The sequence below is a fragment of the Rhinopithecus bieti genome, unplaced genomic scaffold (genome assembly GCF_001698545.2).
Source record: "Rhinopithecus bieti isolate Rb0 unplaced genomic scaffold, ASM169854v2 scaffold_14455, whole genome shotgun sequence".
NCBI lineage: Eukaryota > Metazoa > Chordata > Mammalia > Primates > Cercopithecidae > Rhinopithecus > Rhinopithecus bieti.
In genome coordinates this window covers 142,091-163,907 of record NW_016807905.1, presented here as the reverse complement: position 1 = coordinate 163,907, position 21,817 = coordinate 142,091, and the positions used below count along the sequence as shown (strand labels likewise).

At 45.5% G+C, this 21,817-nt stretch overlaps 1 protein-coding gene across 3 annotated transcripts in view; it reads right to left on the bottom strand.

Annotated features, from left to right (window-relative positions):
* Nucleotides 1-1,671: 1,671 nt before the first annotated feature.
* The window catches only part of ASXL1 (ASXL transcriptional regulator 1), a 34,760-nt gene continuing 14,614 nt past the window's right edge, over nt 1,672-21,817 (bottom strand). The window contains exons 2-10 of one of the 3 annotated variants that reach the window (XM_017884118.1): nt 12,686-12,806; nt 12,512-12,609; nt 11,510-11,603; nt 10,888-11,040; nt 9,453-9,616; nt 9,258-9,354; nt 7,965-8,070; nt 7,034-7,667; nt 1,672-6,515 (exon numbers count right to left, since the gene is read on the bottom strand). In XM_017884118.1, coding sequence (XP_017739607.1) covers nt 3,609-6,515; nt 7,034-7,667; nt 7,965-8,070; nt 9,258-9,354; nt 9,453-9,616; nt 10,888-11,040; nt 11,510-11,603; nt 12,512-12,609; nt 12,686-12,806 — 4,374 coding nt within the window. In that variant the 3' untranslated portion in view covers nt 1,672-3,608. The other 2 variants (XM_017884119.1, XM_017884120.1) reach the window with 2 other exon arrangements.

Below are 21,817 nucleotides of genomic sequence, written 5' to 3'. Positions count from 1 at the left end.
TACCAGAGACAATAGGAAGCATGGGGATGTTGTCCAATTTTGGAGCAATCTCCAAAGTTCCACATCCTGCCCCTTCCATGGCTTCAAACAACACCCACACATAAGGGCAACACAGCCTGGGTCCCCTCCTCTCCGGGAGACAGGGCAGGCAGATGCTTTGGCCAAGACCCCTGATGGATGCAGGTAGCTCTATTTAGTAGGCACACATACCCACACACCCCTCTCTCTAACACAGTCTTACAGCAGGCTGGAAAGCAAATAAATGACACCTTGCCAGGCCAATACCATTTTTCCTATATTCTGAAACATTATTTTCCCTGTCCTTTGGACCATGAGCAAAATAAGGCTTCCTGACCAAATATTCAATCTAAACTCAGGACTACACCAACCTTTGGTCAGGTCTGTGGCCTGAGACCAAAAGCCAGGGTCCAAAGTGACTTCATACCCTGCATCACCCCTCAGCACAGCGGGCACAAGGCCTACATCCTGACAGCTCCTTTCTGGAGCAAGTGAAGCAGGAGGCAGTAGCTGTCTAGATTTCTACTGTAGTTCACCTATTACTGTCTTGGCCTGCTGTGAACTAACAGTCATTATGTCCTAGGTGGCAGGCACTAACAACCTCGTGAAGCAGGAACTATTACACCATTCACAGATGATAGTTGGCAGCCTGATTAAATAACATGGCCCAAGACCACAGAGCTGGCGTGTCGCAAAGGCTGTACTCTAGGAACTCACTACACCATTCTGCCTCCCCGAGGAGAGGCAATAGGCACAGGAAGGTCCCGATCTGGGACCCTAATGCATTCTGAGCTCCTGCAGACATAAGTGGGCAAATGGGTCCTGTGACACAAGGACACATCACCACCACCAGGCAGTTGCTCAGTCACTACAGGGCCTCCAAATCATCAATTCTCAAAACTGCATGTCGATCAAACAGCAGCACTACAAAATGGCAGCTTGAACTGCCCAAAGGATATCCCACCACGAAGTGTTTCTTCTAATCCACAGGAAAACATTAATGAATAGATGTTTAAACTCCCATCATTTGGTCTTTTGGCTTATTTACATACCAATAAAATTATTTCTGATAAGCACAAAGTCAATGTATTTACGTACTCTAGAGACGTCTGAGGACTTAGTCAAGAAGTCAATCCCTGAAGCAGGCCACCTACTCAGGCTCACTCAACTAGCATCAGACACCCCACCCTGGGCCAGCACCTTCCTCTCACTGCCACCAGAGGCTACAGAAAGAGGTGCTTGGGGTTAAGGTTTTCCAAGGTCAGAGCTAGTCACCCTCCCACAGAAGACCACTGACCATTAGGAAGCCACGTGGCAACCTCAAGCTCGGCGAAGCTGTTTGGACGAGCTGCTCAGAGGGATGTCACAATTTATGACTCCCACTCACAAGGGGAAACATTCTCATTGCTCTCGGTAGATTGATGACTGCAGTCTATGTGGTGAAGTCCGCCAAGTCATGAACAGCTAAAGACCCGTGAAGCTGCCAAGTCATTCCTTTTGGACTAACCTCCCAAAAGAAGAGCTCCAAGTATAAGAACAGTAGCTCCAGAGCCAAGGTGAGGACAGCTGGCGTCTACTCCTTCTCTTCCAGCTCAGCACTTCAGCTGACCTTCCCACACCAGCGAGGCAGCCACAGATGACTGAGACCACAACTGCAGGTTGTACGGTTTATTGTTCCAATACCACAACAGACATACAGAAGCAGTGCTTTCTCTGGGCAGCCCCATGGACCAGATCAGTGTCAAACTGTAACCTTGAGTGTCCCCAAAGGTTCCAGCAGAGGGAAGAGGAGTGGACATGCTTGGGCCCCTGTTCCCGGTTTTTGGTAAACGGACACTTAAGTTGGCAACTTTGACTTGGCCAATACTGCATTCTAAATCACATCATTCCCAACTTGTCACTCATGCTTCAGATGACGAAAATGCCACATCAGATTAAATGAGAAAAAAACCTTTCAGACTTGTTGAAGTCATACAAATTTTATACTTGACCTAAATTAAGCAAGGACCCTCAATTTTGTAGTAAGTCGAAATACAAGATATAAGGCAGGAAACAAGGCAAAGGGAAAACACACACAGGGGCATCTACTTGCTGGAAACATGTTGGGAGAGAGGCAGGAGCAGGCATGGCTTTGTTTCTTCCCAAACCTGCCCGATGTCAAAAGTACATCAAAAGGAGCCTCACAGTCCCAGGAGAGCATGGTCCCAGGTACTGCTGTGACAGGTGGTGACCCTGGAGCCAGATCTGGAAGACCTTCCTGGGGGCTGCCCAGGGAACTCACCCATGAATCCAGAAGCACTTAACACTGGTGGTGGTGATTTGTCACATATGGCAGCAAGCAGCCATTAAGGCTGTAGGAGGAGAGATGTGAAAAGCAAGATGAGTTTGCTTGGCGGCGTGTGGGCAGGCTGACTGTGGCTCTGCAGGCTGCAGCAGATTCACCCGGTGACCCAACAGGGCATCAGGCAACCTGGCAGGTCACAAGTCAATCATTTCACCCTCACGTCGAGCAGCACAGCACTCAGTGGCTCTGACAACAGGTGTAGAGAAGATTACACCACTTTAATGCAATGATGCTGAAGATGTAAAATTAGGAAGAGACGTTCATGTTCTCTGTACAATACATCCATTTACAGAATCAGCCAGTACTGTGTACAACATATAAATACATGATAAAACATTAGAGGTGCATAGAGCATACTTACAGAAGCCAAAAAGTTCACTTTATACATCCAAGAATAAAGAGTTAAAAATATAAAAATATGAAACACACACTGCTTTGAAATGTAAAATGATTTTCACATACACAGGTGCGTGGAGATGCCCACTCCCATAGGGTCCAAAGTGACAGGGAAGATGTCAAGCAGAGGAATTCACCTGCAAACGTCTGGACAGCTGACTCACAAGGTCGACAGATGGCATTTTCATAGGAAAGACAACCCTATTCCCCAACCCCATTGTCCAAGCAGAGCTATTCAAGGTTCCAAATGATCCTGTGGGCTAGTGGATCACATGGAGACAGAAAAGTTCCAAATTTGCTCCGTCAACTGGCAATTGACTCAACCGTGACCCTAAGGTCAGCATGTGCACCAGCCCCCTGGTGGGCAATGCTGGGAGTTACTTTAACCCTGTGCTGGCTTCTTTCCTGGCCATCAACTCCCCAAAGTAGAAGAAGAAAAGATGGCAGGGAGGGGGCAGTGGAAGACTGGCATTTCTACTTAGTTCAGGTAGGTTAATTCCCTTGATGGAGAATGCATCTTTCTTGCTTCAGTTTCAAGTCCCACTGGGAGTCAGGCAGTCCCCCCACCACCCACAACCCCACTCCATGCCACATCAGGCTCTGTCTGCAGGAGAGCTCAGGCTGGCTGGCCTTGGGCAGCCCAATGGGTTATACCCAGGAAACACCTCCAGCAAGACCAGAAGGGCCAACAAGAGACAGAGGGCTTTAGCACTATAAATTCTGGGGGAAGGCAAGAGTGCTCCTGCCTAAAAAGAGTACTGTATCAACGATATTCTGTATACAGATTTAAGATCCATCATTATCAAAATACACACACTAAATATACAATGTTTCCCATGGCCATAATTTATTATCTCACCACAAGGCACAATACACAGAGCTTTGAGGGTCCAATACAGTCATCATGACAGAATGCACCGCAGCCTTGGCACATGATCATGGCTTTCAGGCTGCACGCACACTGGAGTGAGATGCTTTCCACCGTGCTGCTGTCAGTGAACATTTGCAAGGAAAGTGATGCACTGTGGCTCGCACCAAACTTTGCTTTGTGGCTCAGCTGCACCACACTTCCAGCAAGGCCTTTGGGAAAGGTGGGAGAGCTAGAGGAATAATTAAAGCTGGTGGAACTCAGCTGGAGTTTAGAAAGCTTCCCATAAAATGCCTGCTTGATGCTGAGTTGGGAGGGGAGAGAAGGCGGCTCCAGAGGCTCACTGAGCCCCTTCCCTGGTTCTTGGGGTAATTTCCAGAAGGGCAAGTCCATGACAAACGGCATCCCTTGCAAGTGACCCACCAGTTCCAGGGGACTATGCCCAGTAGCTTTCCTGTTCTCGGCATTTGCCTTAAGAGGTCCCCCCACAAAAGTCTTCTCATTCTTGACGCTGCCAACAGAGGCATGTGGCTTTGCAGCCCAGTCTTCCCTTGGAGTCTGTACCCCACCAGACATGGAGTTTGTGCTTGGTCCCAACTTCCCACTGGGAAAAACTGGAGGGATCTCAGCAGGCAGAGGCATCGGGTCTGCAGGCCTGGGGCGCTGAAGGGTTGCAGCCACATTCCCAGAGCCAAAAAGCTTCTTCCCTTGGCCTGTAACATTGCTCTGATCACCCAGAGCCCGACCTGTCTGCTCTGGACCAAAGGAGATCACATTTGGAGATGAGAAACGAGGTGTTCTCGAGGTAGTAAGATCTCCTGGGCTTTTGCCTGGAGCAGCATTTGAATTACTGTCCTGTGACACGGCACAGACTTCCTTTTGATCTTCACAACTAAAGGAAGAGAACTGCTCTTTGGAATCCATTTCTTCCAGTTTCCTAGAGGAAGTAATTGGATTTGTCACTGGATGGAGGGAGTCAAAACTTGGAACTGTCTTGGAATTCTTTTGGGGTGCTCCAGGAGCCTGGGTGACTTCAATCTTGGCAAGACCAGGGCCTGTTTCATAGCTATCTGGTAGAAGAGGCTCCTTCAAAGCCCTTAAAGAAATGGGGCTGCTTCCACCAACCATGCCACTCTTTTCTTCAAGACCATGTAAAGATCCCACGTGCAGGGAGCCATGGCTCTGCTCTTTTGTAAGCGGTACTTGTGGGGCTTCTGGCGTGCTGTCATTGTGGGCTGGTGGAAGAACCTTCTCTAGGGGCAAGTTACCCTGCAGCAACTGCATCACAAGTGGGTTAGTGGCCTCCACTGAGGACCCAGGCCTGGACAGGCACATGGCTCTTGGCTGGTACTCAGTATTGGCCAGCAGTAGGGAATCTGGGATCTTTTGGCGGACCGCACATACTCGAGACACCCAGCTCTGAGGAGCAACCATCCCATCTGTCCTTGTAACCAGACGCAGGTCACCATTCACCTTGGACAGTGAGGCAGATTGGTTCCAACTGGGTTTCTCATCCTTGTTCACCAAAGATCCCTTTGTCACTTCAGCTTCACTACTGTCAGCCTCACTGCTGTCCTCCGTGAAGTGACCTTCAAAGTCAGAGGCTGTATCTGTGGACTCACTGTGAGGACTCAGTGCTTCAGAGTCTCCGTTGATTTTCAGCTTTTCAACGTCCACCTGTTGACAGTAACTGCCAGTGCTGTCATTGTCTCCTCGAGATGGCACAGTCCAGAGTGAAGTAAGGCTATCAGGAGGATCTAGACCCTCCTCAGCTGTCAAATCCCCAGGCAATGCAGGAAGGGTGGGAGCAGCTTTCTCCCACTCCTCTCCAACCTGGGGCTCAACAGACGGTACATGTTCTCTGGATTCTGGTTCAGGCTGTTTCACTACGTCATCATTCAATGGGATGGGCATCCAATGCACAGAACTGTTAGAAACGAGAGCCTTGGTTTTCAAGTTTTCTTGTCTAGTATCACTTTCCCTCATAGAAAGGCATGAGTCACCAAGACCTAATTTGTCATCAAATGGTCTGTTCTGCAGGCAATCAGTTGATGAGGATTCAGGTGTAGAACTGGGGGTCACATTTACAGGATCCTTCATAGTGGGATGACTGTCAAGAGTCTGGCCAGTTCCTTTCTCTAATGTATCGTCTCCCACTAGAGACGCAATAGGACCATTGTCTGTGGGAGTGGTGGGTCCTTGCTCCTCCTCATCACTTTCCCAGGAAGTGGTGCCAGACTCACATTCAGTTCTAACATCCAGATGCAGCTGAGGCTGCTCCACTAATCTCTCAGCTACTGAGGTTTGGGAGGACAGTGGGGGCAAGGCCTGGCATGGCTGGTCCCCAGTGGGAGCAATGGGGAGTTGGGAGGCATCTCCCAGCCCATCTCTGAGTCCAACTGAAGCTCTCTGTAGTAGGCAGTTTTCCTCCTTTCTCAGAGAAGCCAGGTCCTCTCTCCTCGCTCTGGACATGGCAGTTCCGGCCTGGGTATGCTCCCCATTTAGAGAATAAGGCGGCAGTAGTTGTGTTCGCTGTAGATCTGACGTACACTTTCCAGGGGTGCTCGGGCTTCCCCTGGGCTCAAGGTGGCCACAGGCCTCACCACCATCACCACTGCTGCCGCCTCTGCCACCTCCCTCATCGGTGGCCCCGCTGCCACCTCCACCCGGGCCACCCCCCCCTCCGATGGCAGTGGTGGCCGCCTCTCTATGGCAGTCGTGACCTCTTGCCCCTCGGACCTGCAGAGCACGGGCTTTAATGTCTGCGAGGGTCCTGGTGCCAGTCCAGCCCCGGCAGGAGGACTCCGTGGTGGGGATGATCCGGGGGCATATCTGGTAAGTGGGCTGACCTTTAACCACCCAGGGTGGTTTGATACGTGAAAGTTGAATCTGCAAAAAAAGAATTAGAAAACAGTTTTAACTGACTGGGTGATCTGACCTAGGGACTGTAAAGCAAAACTGGGATTCTAGTAGCTTAAGGGTCATGGCATACAGAATCAAATAATTTCCTTAAAACAATGAAATCATCATAGTAAAACGGCTGCCATAATACCACACCATTCAGAGAAGATTCTGCTCAAGGGCTGTTATATGCCACACTTCTAAATTTAATTTCTGGTGGGACTGTGTGAGTCACTACAGCAAAGAACCTAACACTATCTTAAAAAGATTTTAAAACTCCAAAGGATTTTGACCTCTGGAGATAACTTCAACAGAGTGAACAAAAAAGTGAGGAAGAAAAGAACCTATCTCACTAAACTTTAAGGCTGTCTCAAGAAAACCTCTCACAAAAGGCTCTACATTCCCACATAATTAACTTCAAGGCCCCAGAGTTAAGGGCTCTATAATCTCATGACCCTCAAAGAAAACCTGGCTCCAGGGCAGCCAGGAATCAAACAGTCTCCTACCCGGATGGGCGGGACTTTGGGCTCCTCTTTAGTGGGCTGTGGCTTTTCGGTGTGAACACTTTCAATTGTGTTACGAAAGGACTGACGATCTTCAAGCCGGGGCTTCTTTTCGGGAAAGGATGCAGAGGCCGCCTGCTCAAAGGATTTCCTCTTCTGATCCTTGGGCTCCTGATCCACAGTCTCCCGAGGCAGACTAGGAATTCTGTCTGGAGATGCAGAGGCACGTGCCAAGTTGTCTGGCTCAGTCTGGATCCGAGAAGCCACAGACTCAACTGGGAATTCGGGACCCTCTGGGTCGGGTGCTGCAGAGGATGTGCCTGGCAGATGGGGACTGCTCAGCCCTGCTGGGTCAGTCTTAGCCTCCCCATCCTTGTAGAGGGGAACATCTGAGGCCACAGATTTTGCATCCTTAACAACCCCTGCTTGTTCTGGCTCCTGTTTTTTGTACAGATTCCTCCTGGCTCTGGTTCGAAGATCTGGCCGAGAGCGTTTCTTAAAATGCCCATCTCGCTGTCGGGTGGCTGGACCACGCTGTGAACGCACTGATTCTCCTGGGACACACAAGCCACTTTTGATTTCGGCCTCCTCCTGGCCCACGTTCTGCTGCAATGACTCTTCTTTGGTCAAACCCAGCCTGAAAATCAAAATCACACCATCAGTTTCAGGCCAGAGTGGACATGTCTCTTTTATTTCTATGAATAATATGGACCCAGAAACATAGATATCTCAGAACAAAATAAATCTGCATGGTGCATAACTCTAACCATAGAAAAACTTCTGTCAGCTTCACTATGGCATTAAGATAAATGACCCAAGTGTCACTGCAATCTCCACACTGTTGTCCAACATGTAAGTAATACACTAATTTGAGACCATCTACCTCTATCCCCTCAAAACCCCAGACCAGGACTCATAGCTCCAACTGCCTTACTTCTGTCCATAGTAGTCTTCAAAGAACTTTTCTTTCCATTGTTCCACCTTCTTTTCCTTCTCCATTTCCTGTCGTATCCTGACTTGCATTTCATGAGTAAATTCGCCTAGAGAGAAATAAACCTCTTCTAGTAAGTACATTCGGGATATTAATGTCTGTCGTATGGACAGCTGAATCTCCCAGTTTTAAAACATGTCTCTTCTAGAGGCTCTCTCACATCACGCTCTTATAGGGACAGAGCTAACACGCCTACTATAAGGGAAATTCACTCTTCCGTAAAGTGAGACCAAGCAACTCCTTGACTGAAAAAGCAAAACAACAAACAAAAGAACCATTCTCATTTCCTGTGTAGACAAAAAGTTAACATAGTGGGCCTGATTGTTTATTCTTAGAAAGGCCTATTTAAAAGAACAGCTGTTGACTGATACCTGGGAACTTACGATTTCAGGAGGGCTCCCAATCACCCTAACTGATATGAGTTGTTCACTGTGCCTAAATTGTTTATGCAAACAATATGGCTTATGCTGAACACTTGCCTTCCTTCTGGGAATCTGGAATCTTGGTATGTGCCAAGCAGTGGCTTCCTACATGATCTGCCCTTGATAAAAACCGTGGGCACCAAGTCTTTAACAGGTTTCCCTAGCAGACATTTCATACATGTTGTCATAACTTGTTACTGTGGGAATTAAATGTGTCCTGTGTGACACCACTGAGAGAGGACCTTGGAAGCCAACACATGGTTTCCCCTGGACCTCACCCATGTGCCTCTCCATCTGCTGATTTTACTTTGTATTCTTCTGCTGTAATAAACCACAGCCCTATACATATAACTATATGCTGAGTCCTGCTAGCAAATCATCAAACCTAGGGGTGTTCTTAAGAGCCCCCTCAACACTTTCCCTACAAAATTAAATTAATAGAAGCTAACAATCACTCTAAGTGACAATGCCTAAAGATAGAGCATGGTGGAGCTTGTCAACTCCACAGTGTGCTTTCCTCCACCCTTCCAGACGATGCCATGATTACTGGAATAGGTGTTTATAGTTTTAATGATAAAAAGGAGATGAAGAATGAGTATATACATCCAATATAGTGAAAGTCTAAACCTAAACACCCTGTTATTTCTTCAGAGCTGTGTGGCACATTAATACTCACCACATTTATTGGTAATGAGGAAAGCCTTTACTAAATAACCCTTTGAGAAGAAAGAGCTTGGATTTTAAGTACCAGGAGACATGCAACACCACATATGTCAGGTGCATCGCAAGCCGTCTGAGATGATCGTCTACGTACCATCAGCCAGGCGCTCCCGCCAGCTCTGAGCCGCATGGGTAAAAAACTCGTTATTCAGTGCACTGCTGCTGAGACGCAACAGGCCATCTGTCCCCACCTAGAAGGATCAAGGGGGAAACAAATCCTAATAAATAAACTTAAAAGAGAACAGAAGCCCATCCAGAAAGAGGCAAAGGGGAGGCTGCCCATGTGCACCTGTCTGTCTACTTCAGGCAGGAGGAAGAGGAGCTGCTGCTGGAAGTGTGATGGTAAGGCATGGAAGGTCCGAGAGTTGATCAGGGCACGGAGGTTGGTGTTGACAAGAATGGACCCAGGTGTCTCAAAATCTATTTCTTCCCCTCTGTTGCGCTTCATTTGACCTATGATTTTTGAAGCAAGAAGCAGCAAGGTATAGATTTCAACTTTTTAAAAGAAAAAAGCAAATGCTAACTGATGGGAAAACTTTGGTGACAGCACCCAAACTACCCAGAAGTTATCTGCACACAATCCGCTCAATTATCCAGTCCATCCTAACCTGCATGTTACAATTGTTCTTTCCAGGTTACTGTCATTGCCATCAAACCTAGGAGAACACTTGGGGTTGCATCCCCTCAGACAAAACTCTGTACTGTGCTGTGTCACAGCCTGAAAAGGACACTTCCCACAGAAAACTAGGCAAGAGGCAGGTTCTGAGCTTCCCTCCAAAGCTGGAGAACAGGCTCCATAAAGCTCAACTGGAGAAATCATGGAAATCGTCTAAAAGTAAATCTAGTTAGTCTACTATAGAAAAATGTGCAGAAGCCTTCTATGAATGGGCTGGAGGGATGATCTCCATGCAGAAATGTACTAAGCACTGTTCAACGCCAAATGAGATGCTAATACCTCTCACAGAAGCCTCAGCAAATGTTACTTTTATGTGAAAAACTCACTAGGACTAGAGACCTGTGAGACCTTAGATTGAGCACTGCTGATGAGCTAGAAAAGCAGCAAGACAGCAAACCTAGTTCTCACATGGACAAAGGTTTACTCTAATTCTCAGAAGCAAAAGTTTGTCTTCTTAATGATTTCATGTGGCTCATCTACAAAAAAATCCAGCACGTGGGCCATTAAGAATTAAATCCTGAAATAGCAAAGAGCATACCAGTATTGCAAATAACCCTAATGGGGGTGGGGGTGGGAGGTATAGATATAGCACTACTGAATTTGTTTGCATCCCCAAAATTCAACACATGCTTCCACTCAACATACTGACTAGGTTGGGAAAAAGGGAGCGTCTGATAGAGACTACAGATGTTGGGAATGAACGTGGCAGGATGCTACCGAAGAGAGAAAAGGGTGTTGGAATTCTTCACTGAGAAGCTCAGAAGCAGTTTTCACTCACTCAAACACTTACTAAGTAGTACAAGGCAGGCATAGACTAGGCCTACAGGGACATATGAGAAACAATGTGGCATCATCTCTGCCTGAAAGGAGTTCTCACAGTCTAGCAGAGAGCTACAAATGAAATCACCAAACTACAAGGTAAAAATAAATAAAATAGAGGGCCACCCAAGAAGTAAAAATAAACTGGTAAAGGAACTAGAAGACATCCTCTCACTAGGCCTGCAGGGGCCCCCTTTACAGGCAGAGAAATAAGTGCCAAGCCACTCACCTGTGGCTGGCTTCCGGAAGCCTCTCAGGAGCGGGGCAGGGTCCTGGGCGACCTCGGCCTGGCCACGAATAGCAGCGCTGCCCAGGGCCAGAGAGCCGCTGCTGCTGCTGGACGGGCTGCCGCTCTCGCCATCGGCGTGGCGGCCCGAGAACCCTGAAGGCACAGCATTCCACTGGTCAAAAGTATCACAAGCCGCGCCCATGGCTCTCAGACAAGCTCACTTCTCCCAGCTCTCCCTGAGATGCTGCCAGCAATACTGGGATACTTCCATCTCCCAGCCTTAGGCTGACAGAAACCACCACCTCATGGTCTGGCTTTAAAAATACCACCTTACAGATGCCAAACCGCCACCTTTATTTGTATAGCACTACACCTTTTACAAAGCACTGGCACAATCAAATCCTCCATTGGATCCTCACGACTGCTTTGGGAGACAAAGAGGAAGGCACACGGCAGAGCCCAGCACTAGAACCTATGGCAGGCCTCACCCACTGGCAGGGCTCTTGCCTGTGGCCCGACAGCTCTCCTGGCATCACACTATTAGGTCAGAAACTGGTGACAGAGGGGGGCCAGGTCCCCAGGACCTGAGGAAAAAGCATCACAACCATGAGTTTACACATACCTGATGCAGATTCCACGTGGGCCCCGTTTACCTTCAGAGGAGTCAGGACAACTCGAGGCAGCATCACCCCAGTCTTTTTCTTTTGTTTGTTCGCCTACATTCCCAGAGAGAACAAAAAGAGAGCCCAAATCAACTGCAGAGCCACAAAAGCATTCCCTGGCGACACTATCTCTACTCACTCTCTTGTAAAATGAAGTTCGTCTTCAACCAGATCTGTCGAATAATGCTGACGAGAGCACCAGTTAATGTTACTGAGCTACGTGCTGGTCACTGTGCCAAGCGGCATTCCAAGCTACAAAACGTACTGTTATCCCCATTTTACAGGCAAGGAGTTTTCCCAAAGTCTCAAGGCTAGTAAGTGCAGGGTCACCATTCAAACTGCTCACTCCCAATCTCCTGTTCTCACTACTCTGCACTAACCACACTTCTCCCCGGATGTTCACATGTATATTACAAGAGTGAACAGAATCGGGCTGGGCGTTGTGACTCACGCCTGTAATCCCACAACTTTGGGAGGCTGAGGCGGACGGATCACTTGAGGTCAGGAATTCAAGACTAGCCTGGCCAACATGGCAAAACCCCATCTCTACTAAAAATACAAAAATTAGCCAGGCGCAGTAGTACGTGCCTGTAATCTCAGCTACTCGGGAGGTTGAGGCAGGAGAACTGTTTGAACCCCAGAGGCGGAGGTTGCAGTAAGCGGAGAACACACCACTGCACTCCAGCCTGGGCAACAGGTGCGACTCAATCTCAAAAAAAAAAAAAAAAAAACAAACAAACAGAATCACTCAGCCAAGGTAAAGAAAAAGAAAAAACTCACTCTGCTCAGACCTACTGTTCACTTTTCCTACGGCCCATTGTAAAATGCTACTAACAGCTGGAGACCAGACTTCTATTCTTCACTCTCTGAACATGTCCACAGCTGACAACAGGAGAAGGAAGCATCTTGCCTTGTACCTGTCATCATTCATCCTCCCGGGTTAGGCTCTACCTCTTCCTTACCTGTGAGGAAGCTCTGTAGCTGTCCCTGGGATTGGAAAGAGGTCGACTCTGAGATTCTGTAGAACAGGATGCATTCGAAGATGTTTCATCAAGAGATACTGGAAGAAAGGAAAACAAAGGTTAGTCCCTATTGCCTGCTGTGGCTCCCTCACCCACCCGGTAAAGGGTCCTTACCATCGTTTTCACCACTCACAGTGCTGGCTTCATTAGACCCACAGCTCTCCACATCAGCCGTGTCCTCTGGCTCCTCTCCCTCCACTGTAGCCGGATGGCGGGACCACTGCAGGGCATCCTTCTGTGATAGCAAGGTACAACTTAGGTGAACAAAGCTCTACAAATTCTTAAAGCAAGACAGTCATTCCTAAATGTGTATGCTTTTGAAAAAGAGGGATTTAGAATACTGACAAGTTCCTAACCCTTTCTGACCTTTTTCTCAACACATTCTTTTCATAACTATATCATCAATAAAGTTAGATACACTTTTGCATTCAAACATTCATTAAACATTTATAGGGTGCCTCCTATAAGCTATACTATGTTGGTTCTGGGGAGGGTGGAGTGCTAAGGAGCAAGAATCAGGGCCCGGCTCTCAAGGAGCTCAAATAAGTAGGGGGTGTGTGTGTCAATTAAACTGATTACAATATAAAGTACGGTACATAGATGAATATGGAAAGCAGTGGCAGCCCACAAGAGGGGGTACCTAACTTCAATGAGTTGAGCAAAAGATGGCATGGAGGTGAATAACGATCAGGGAAGTAACACTTCCAAAAGGATGTGTTACTTAAGCTGGGTTTTAAAATAAATTAGCAACTAGACAGACAGGCTGGCAGTAGGGAGATTGTAGGAAATTCTAGATAGTGGGATGAGCAAATGTGAAAGAATATTCCAAACTCAGGGAAACTAGAGGGGTGGGGAACTAGGGTGTGGGGAACTCAATATGTAGGATGCTAGAGAGGGCAGATGATAAGACCCATGTGCAGGGATCAAGAATTTGATTGATCTGGAGTCACTGAAGGATATTAACTAGGGGAATGATTTGGGTTTTTGGAATTTCATCTAGCAATCATAGGAAGCCTGGAGGCAGGAAGAAGAGTTAGACATTATGACAGATATCCACTGAAAAATGCCAAAGATCTAAACCAAAGACTGTGGCCACAGGGCTAGAGTGTAGAGGAGAACTCCATCCTAAATTTCACCTCCTAACAAAAGCTTCCTCCAATAGACTATATACAGACTCAGAATTAAACTCTACCCATTCCCAAGAACTTCGGAGCTATCTCACACCTCAAAACTACAAAGATTATGGATGAATACTGGCAGTTGGAGACAAGAAGAAGGTAAGTTGGGGCAGAGGAGGAGAATGTCTTCTTTGAATAAAAGTATGTAAAAAAAGATTTGATAAAGTCATGATTCTGCTAAGAAGGCACCATAAATTTAAAAGCGGTGCTCACAACAATCTAGTTCATCAATTTCATGGGTCTCTTGATCCACTACATTGAAGTTTCATCAATTTATTTTCATTAGTTTTAGCCAAACATCATGTATCTTAGAGTTTAAAAACAAAAAATTTTAAGGTATTTCCTTCAAGGAATACTACCACAGGTAGCCATTTAAAAAAAAGCTGTAGAGCATTTAATGACAAGAGAGACGATGATACAGCAAGCTAATTAGGCAGTTAAATTCATACAGTATGATTCTATCATCTTTTTTAAAAAACGAAAATTTGTCTGAATATGTTTGCACAGAAAAATGCAAGAGAAATTCTTGCTAAGGTGTTGACCACCACCATCTCTAGGTGGTAGTTTTTTTGTTTTTTTTGAGACAGTCTTGCTCTGTCACCCAGGCCGGAGTGCAGCGGCATGATCTCAGCTCACTGCAACCTCTGCCTCCTGGGTTCAAGCAATTTTCCTGCCTCGGCCTCCTGAGTAGCTGGGATTACAGGCGGCTGTCACCACGACCAACTAATTTTTGTAGTTTTAGTAGATACGGGGTTTCGCCATGTTGGTCAGGATGGTCTTGAACTCCTGACCTCAGCTGTTCCACCCACCTCGGCCTCCCAAAGTGCTGGGATTACAGATGTGAGCCACCTTACCTAGCCTAGGTGGTAGAGTTTTATTAAGTGCTTTATATTTTTTTCAATTGTATTTTCTACTATTAACGTGTATTGTTTTCTGTGATCAAGAAAATAACAATGAAAAAGAAAAATCAGCCGGGCGCGGTGGCTCAAACCTGGTATCCAGGCACTTTGGGAGGCGAGGCGGGCGGAATCACAAGGTCCAGGGAGATCTAGCCATCCTGGTTATACAGTGAAACCCCATCTCTACTAAAAAATACAAAAAAAACTAGCGGGCGATGGTCCGCGGGGCCTATAGTCCTCGCTACTCGTGAGGCTGAGGCAAGGAGAATGGCGTAAACCCGGGAGGCAGAGCTTGCAGTGAGCTGAGATCTGGCCACTGCACCCAGCCTGGGCGACAGAGCCAGACTCCCGTCTCCAAAAAAAAAAAAGAAAAGGAAAGAAAAAGAAAAATCAGATGCATCTAGCTTTACCCAAGAGCTAATCAAAATCCTTCCTCTAAGTCTAGAGTCTGGGGAAACCAAGTTACGTTTACAAATCTCATTAATTAAACAACAAGAATATGGTGCCTGCTTGTCTGCAATTCAAACTACCCAGAAGTTTCTAAAGCACATGTTACTTTCATTAAAAAAAGAATGAGTAAAACAAAACGTTTTAATAGAAAGATTTGCTATTCTAATATTGCATAAATTTTTATTATACAGACAGGGTCTTGGTTCTGTTGCCCAGGCTGGTCTCAAAGTCCTGCGCTTGGCCGGGCGCAGTGGCTCACACCTAGTAAATTCTAGCCACTATTTGGGAAGGCCGAGGCAGGCAGATCACTTGAGGTCAGTGAGTTCGAGGACCCAGCCTGAGACCAACATAATGAACCCTGACTCTACTTAAATACAAAAATTAACTCGGTGTGGTGACAGTGCCTGTATTCCCAACTACTCGGAGGCTGTGGAGGAGGATCGCCAGGACGTGCAGGTGGCAGTGAGCCCAAGATCTTGCCATCACTGCCAAGACTGGGCCAACAGGGTGAAACTCCATCTCAAAAAATAATAATAAATAAATATAAATGCTGGATATGGTGGCTCATTACCTGTAATCCAGCACTCTTGGAGCTGAGATGAGGCAGACCATCTGAGGTGGGAGTTCGAGACCAGCCTCGCCAACATAGTGAACCCCCTCTTACTAAAAATATACACACAAAAAAATTTAGGCTGGACCTGGTGGCACACATCCTGTAATCCCAACTACTCGGGAAAGCTGAGCACAAAGAACCACTTGAACCTGGGAGGTGGAGGTTGCGTGAGCTGAGTCATGCCATTGCACTTCAGCCAGGGTGACAGAGTGAGACTCTGTCTCAGAAAATAAAAATGTTAAAAAAAAAAAAAAAAAAAAAAAAAGAACAAAATTCTACACTCAAGCAATCCTCCCGCCTCAGCCTCCCAAAGCGCTACGGAGATTACAGGGCCAATTTACATTAGCCACATCCAGCCAATTCTGCATTTGTAAAAGAATCATTAATCTTTTCATACAAACTGTGTAAGTTTGCCATAATTGGACTTTTCATACATTAAACCCTGATATGTATGACAAAAACGAAATGGGTTACTGAAAATACAGGTGCCAGAACATGCCCTAGGATTCAAGATTTTAACATTTTTACCAAGGACTAATTTCCATCATGAAGCTTTTAAAAAATTAATAATGGGTGATTCTTTCACTGAATCCCACATATAAAAATTCTATAGGCGGGGGCACGGTGGCCTCATGCCTGTAATCCCGCACACTTTGGGAGAGGCCCAAGGCAGGTAGGATCACAAAGGTCAGGAGTTCGAGACCAGCCTGGGCAACATGGTGAACCCAGTCTCTAACTAAAAATAAAAAAATTAGCCAGGCATGGTGAGTGACAACCACCACCTCCCCAGCACACACCAAAACACCATGTGGGTGAACGCTTGTATCCCAGCTACTCGGGACGCGGACCGAGGCACAAGAATCACTTCAACCCTGAAAAGGCAGAGGTTGCAGTGAATTCGAGATCATAGCCATTGCATCCAGCCTGGGAGAACAGTGCAAGACTCCTGTCTTTAAAAAAAAAAAAAAAAAAGGCCGGGCGTGAGATGCTCAAGCCTGTTTATAATCCACAGCACCTTGAGGAGGCCGAGACGAGGCACGAATCCAAGGTCAGGCAAGGTCAGGAGATCGAGACCATCCTGGCTAACATGGTGAAACCCCGTCTGTACTAAAAAATACAAAAAACTAGCCGGGCGAGGTGGCAGGCGCCTGTAGTCCCAGCTACTCGGGAGGCTGAGGCAGGAGAATGGCGTGAACCCGGGAGGCGGAGCTTGCAGTGAGCTGAGATCCGGCCACTGCACTACAGCCTGGGCGACAGAGCGAGACTCCATCTCAAAAAAAAAAAAAAAAAAAAAGAGAGAGAGAGAACCAATCCTTCACCACACACAGTTACCATGAGAGGGAGAGTGTGAGATGGGAAGTGTGAAGACAATTAAGATCTACTCTCAGCAAATTTTAAGACACTGAGATATTTGAATGTGAACTGCATACCAGATGGTAGTGCCACATTAATGTTAAATTTTCTGAGTGTGATAACTGTATTGTGCTTATGTAGGAGAACGCCCTTGGATCAATGTATACTTCCTCATATCCTTCCCCTACTTTTTTAAAATTAAAGTTTAATTTAAACACAGTGAAATGCACAGATCTCAGGTGTACCACTTAATGAGTTCTAACAAATGCATATCAAGACATAGAACATTTCCAACACCCCCAAAAGCTTCCTTGTGCCCCTTCCTAGTCAACCCCCATTTGAAACCACCCCCTCACCCTACTAAGGCAATCATTGTTCTGACTTCTGACTCCATAACATACTTTTGCCTGTTCTTGGTCTTCATGTAAATGGACTCAAACATAAACTCTTTTGTGTCTGGCTTCTTTCACTCAGCCTGTTTATGATATTCATCTACGTTGTTGCATGCATCAGTAGTTCATTATTTGTTATTACAGAGTAATATTCTCATATATGACCATTTGTATATTCTCTCTTGATGGACATTTGGTTTATTTCCAGGCTTTGGCTATTATGAATAAAGCTATTATGAACATTCTTATACACTTTTTGTAGACATGTTTTCATTTCTCCTGAATAAGTATCTAGGAGAATTGCTGAGTCACAAGATGGATGAAAGCTAACTTCATTAAAAAAAATGTATACTCCCAACAGTACTTGATGAGAGCTCCAGTCGATCCAAATCCTCACCATTATTTGAAGCTGGCAGTCTTATTTTAGCCATTCTAGTGGGAGTATAATGGTACCTCATTGTGGTTTTAATTTTAATTCAGAGTGCTAGAATTCAATGATTTTAATGTTAATTTGCCTAATGTCTCAAGATGTTGAGCACTTTTTTTGAAGATTTTTTTTAAAATTTTACTTTATGTTCTGGGATACATGTGCAGAACGTGCAGGTTTGTTACATAGGTATACATGTGCCATGTTGGTTTGCTGCACCCATTAACCCGTCATCTAGGTTTTAAGCCCTGCATGCATTAGGTATCTGTCCTAATGCTCTCCCTCCCCTTTCCCCCAACTCCCCGATAGACCCCGGTGTGTGATGTTCCCTCCCTGTGTCCATGTGTTCTCACTGTTCAACCCCCACTTATGAGTGAAAACATGGGGTGTTTGGTTTTCTGTTCCAGTGTTAGTTTGCTGAGGATGATGGTTTCCAGCTTCATTCATGTCCCTGCAAAGGACATGAACTCATTCTTTTTATGGCTGCATGAGAATTTTTTAATGTGCTTATTGGCCATATTCATATCTTCCTCTTTAAGTATCTGTTTAAGTCTTTCACCCATTTTTTTTTTGAGTTGTTTTTTAAAAACTGTTGTTGTAGGAATTCTTTATTTTGAACCTTTTGATACTGATGAGTATATATTACTTTTACAAATACATTTTGAACATTTTTATATGGAAAGAAATTCAGTTTTACAGGAAAGCTGCAAGAGCTTTTCATTCTACTTTTGCAAGAGTAAAACAGTACAAAGAAGACTTGCTTTTATACTTTTACTCACATTCATCTATTAATACAAATAAGTGTTTCTAAAATGCATAAAGTATACTAGTTTGGCAAGGTAACTAGAAAAGAAGCTAGTGATAAAAAAAAATAAACCATCAGTAATAAGTAAACCAAAATAAAAAGTTCTCTCACAGGTCAGATGTCTCAAAAAATACAACACACTACGAATGTAACAAATCTGAGCAAAGGAGAGCTAACATTTAAACTGATAAAAAGTTTAAACTGGCCGGGCGCGGTGGCTCAAGCCTGTAATCCCAGCACTTTGGGAGGCCGAGACGGGCGGATCACAAGGTCAGGAGATCGAGACCATCCTGGCTAATACAGTGAAACCCCGTCTCTACTAAAAAAATACAAAAAACTAGCCGGGCGCGGTGGCGGGCGCCTGTAGTCCCAGCTACTCCGGAGGCTGAGGCAGGAGAATGGCGGGAACCTGGGAAGTGGAGCTTGCAGTGAGCTGAGATCCGGCCACTGCACTCCAACCTGGGCGACAGAGCGAGACTCCGTCTCAAAAAAAAAAAAAAAAAAATTTAAACTGCCCAAGATTAGATTCTGAAGCAAAAATAAATAAATAAAATAAGCAAAACGTCAGTTATGACTTTCCTTATATCTTTCCTGAGCAAATATAAATACTATCTCTTAGGAGAAGGCTGACAAAAACTGAGAATATACCAACCATTCAACAGTATACTAGAATTCCTTTCAATGCATAATAGAAAGAAACAAGGGATTAGAAGAGATAAGCATGTCATAATTTCCAGATAGCATAATTATTTACATTAAAGATCCAAGAGACTCAGACTTAGTAAGAGATTTTGGCCACACTGTGACATTTGAGATCATATGGAAAAAAAAAAAAAAGAAAGAAAGAAAAGAAAATCAAGTGATACTAACATCACCACTTAACATCATCAATTAGAAAATCTATCCATCAGCCGGGCGCAGTGGCTCATGCCTGTAATCCCAGCACTCTGGAAGGCTGAGATGGGTGGATAACCTGAGGTCAGGAGTTCAAGACCAGCCTGGCCAACATGGTGAAACCCCATCTCCACTAAAAATACAAAAATTAGCCCGGCGTGGTAGCACACGCCTGTAATCCCAGCCACTTGGGAGGCGGAGGCAGGAGAATCGCTTGAACTGGGAGATGGAGGTTGCAGTGAGCTGACATGGTGCCACTGCATTCCAGCCTGGGCAACAAGAGCGAAACACTGTCTCAAAAAAAAAGAAAGAAAAAAAAAAAAAAGAAAATATATCCATTTGCCAGGGTTGAAGAAAAAAGAAAATATAATTTATAACAAAAAAGAACATGTTACCCAGGGATAAATTCCACAAAAGAAATATAATCATTTTATGAAGAAAACATAAAACTTTATCAAGAAAGGTTTAAAATCTTAAAAAGGTCAGGCGTGTTAGCTACACTTGTAATCCCAGCACTTTGGGAAGCCGAGGAAGGAGGATCACTTGAGCCCAGGAGTTCAAGACCAACATGAGCAACGTAAGGAGCCCCCCGCCTCTACAAAAAAATCCAAAAATTAGCTGGACATGGTGATGTGCACCTGTAGTCCCAGCTACTCAGAAGGCTGAGGTGGGAGGACTGCTTGAGCCCAGGAGTTTGAGGCTGCAGTGAGCTATGATCGCACCACTGCACTCCAGCCTGAGAGACTGTCTCAAAAAAACAAAACAANTAATTAAACAAACAAGAATAGGGCCTGCTTGTCTGCAATTCAAACTACCCAGAAGTTTCTAAAGCCATGTATTTTCAGTAAAAAAGCAATGAGGAAAACAAAACTTTTAATAGAAAGATTTGCTATTCTAATATTGCATAATTTTTATTATACAGACAGGGTCTTGGTCTGTTGCCCAGGCTGGTCTCAAAGTCCTGGGCTTGGCCGGGCGCAGTGGCTCACACCTGTAATTCTAGCACTTTGGGAGGCCGAGGCAGGCAGATCACTTGAGGTCAGGAGTTCGAGACCAGCCTGACCAACATAATGAAACCCTGACTCTACTTAAATACAAAAATTAACTCGGTGTGGTGCACGTGCCTGTATTCCCAACTACTCAGGAGGCTGTGGCAGGAGGATCGCCCAGGACGTGCAGGTGGCAGTGAGCCAAGATCTTGCCATTACACTGCAGCCTGGGCAACAGGGTGAAACTCCATCTCAAAAAAATAATAATAAATAAATATAAATGCTGGATATGGTGGCTCATACCTGTAATCCAGCACTTTGGGAGGCTGAGATGGGCAGACCATCTGAGGTTGGGAGTTCGAGACCAGCCTCGCCAACATAGTGAAACCCCCTCTCTACTAAATATACACACAAAAAAATTAGCTGGGCCTGGTGGCACACATCTGTAATCCCAACTACTCGGGAAGCTGAGGCACAAGAACCACTTGAACCTGGGAGGTGGAGGTTGCAGTGAGCTGAGATCATGCCATTGCACTTCAGCCAGGGTGACAGAGTGAGACTCTGTCTCAGAAAATAAAAAATGTAAAAAAAAAAAAAAAAAAAAAAAAGAATCAAAATTCTACACTCAAGCAATCCTCCCGCCTCAGCCTCCCAAAGCGCTAGGATTACAGGCCAATTCTACAATTAGCCACATCCAGCCAATTCTGCATTTGTAAAAGATCATTAATCTTTTCATACAAACTGTGTAAGTTTGACATAATTGACTTTTCATACATTAACCCTGATATGTATGACAAAAACGAAATGGGTTACTGAAAATAACAGGTGCCAGAAAACATGCCCTAGGATTCAAGATTTTAACATTTTACAAGACTAATTTCCATCATGAAGCTTTTAAAAAATTAATAATGGGTGATCTTTCACTGAATCCTACATATAAAAAATTCTATAGGCGGGGCACGGTGGCTCATGCCTGTAATCCCAGCACTTTGGGAGGCCAAGGCAGGTAGATCACAAGGTCAGGAGTTCGAGACCAGCCTGGCCAACATGGTGAAACCCTGTCTCTACTAAAAATAAAAAAATTAGCCAGGCATGGTGGTGAACGCTTGTAATCCCAGCTACTCGGGAGGCCGAGGCACAAGAATCACTTCAACCTGAAAGGCAGAGGTTGCAGTGAATCGAGATCATGCCATTGCACTCCAGCCTGGGAGACAGTGCAAGACTCTGTCTTAAAAAAAAAAAAAAA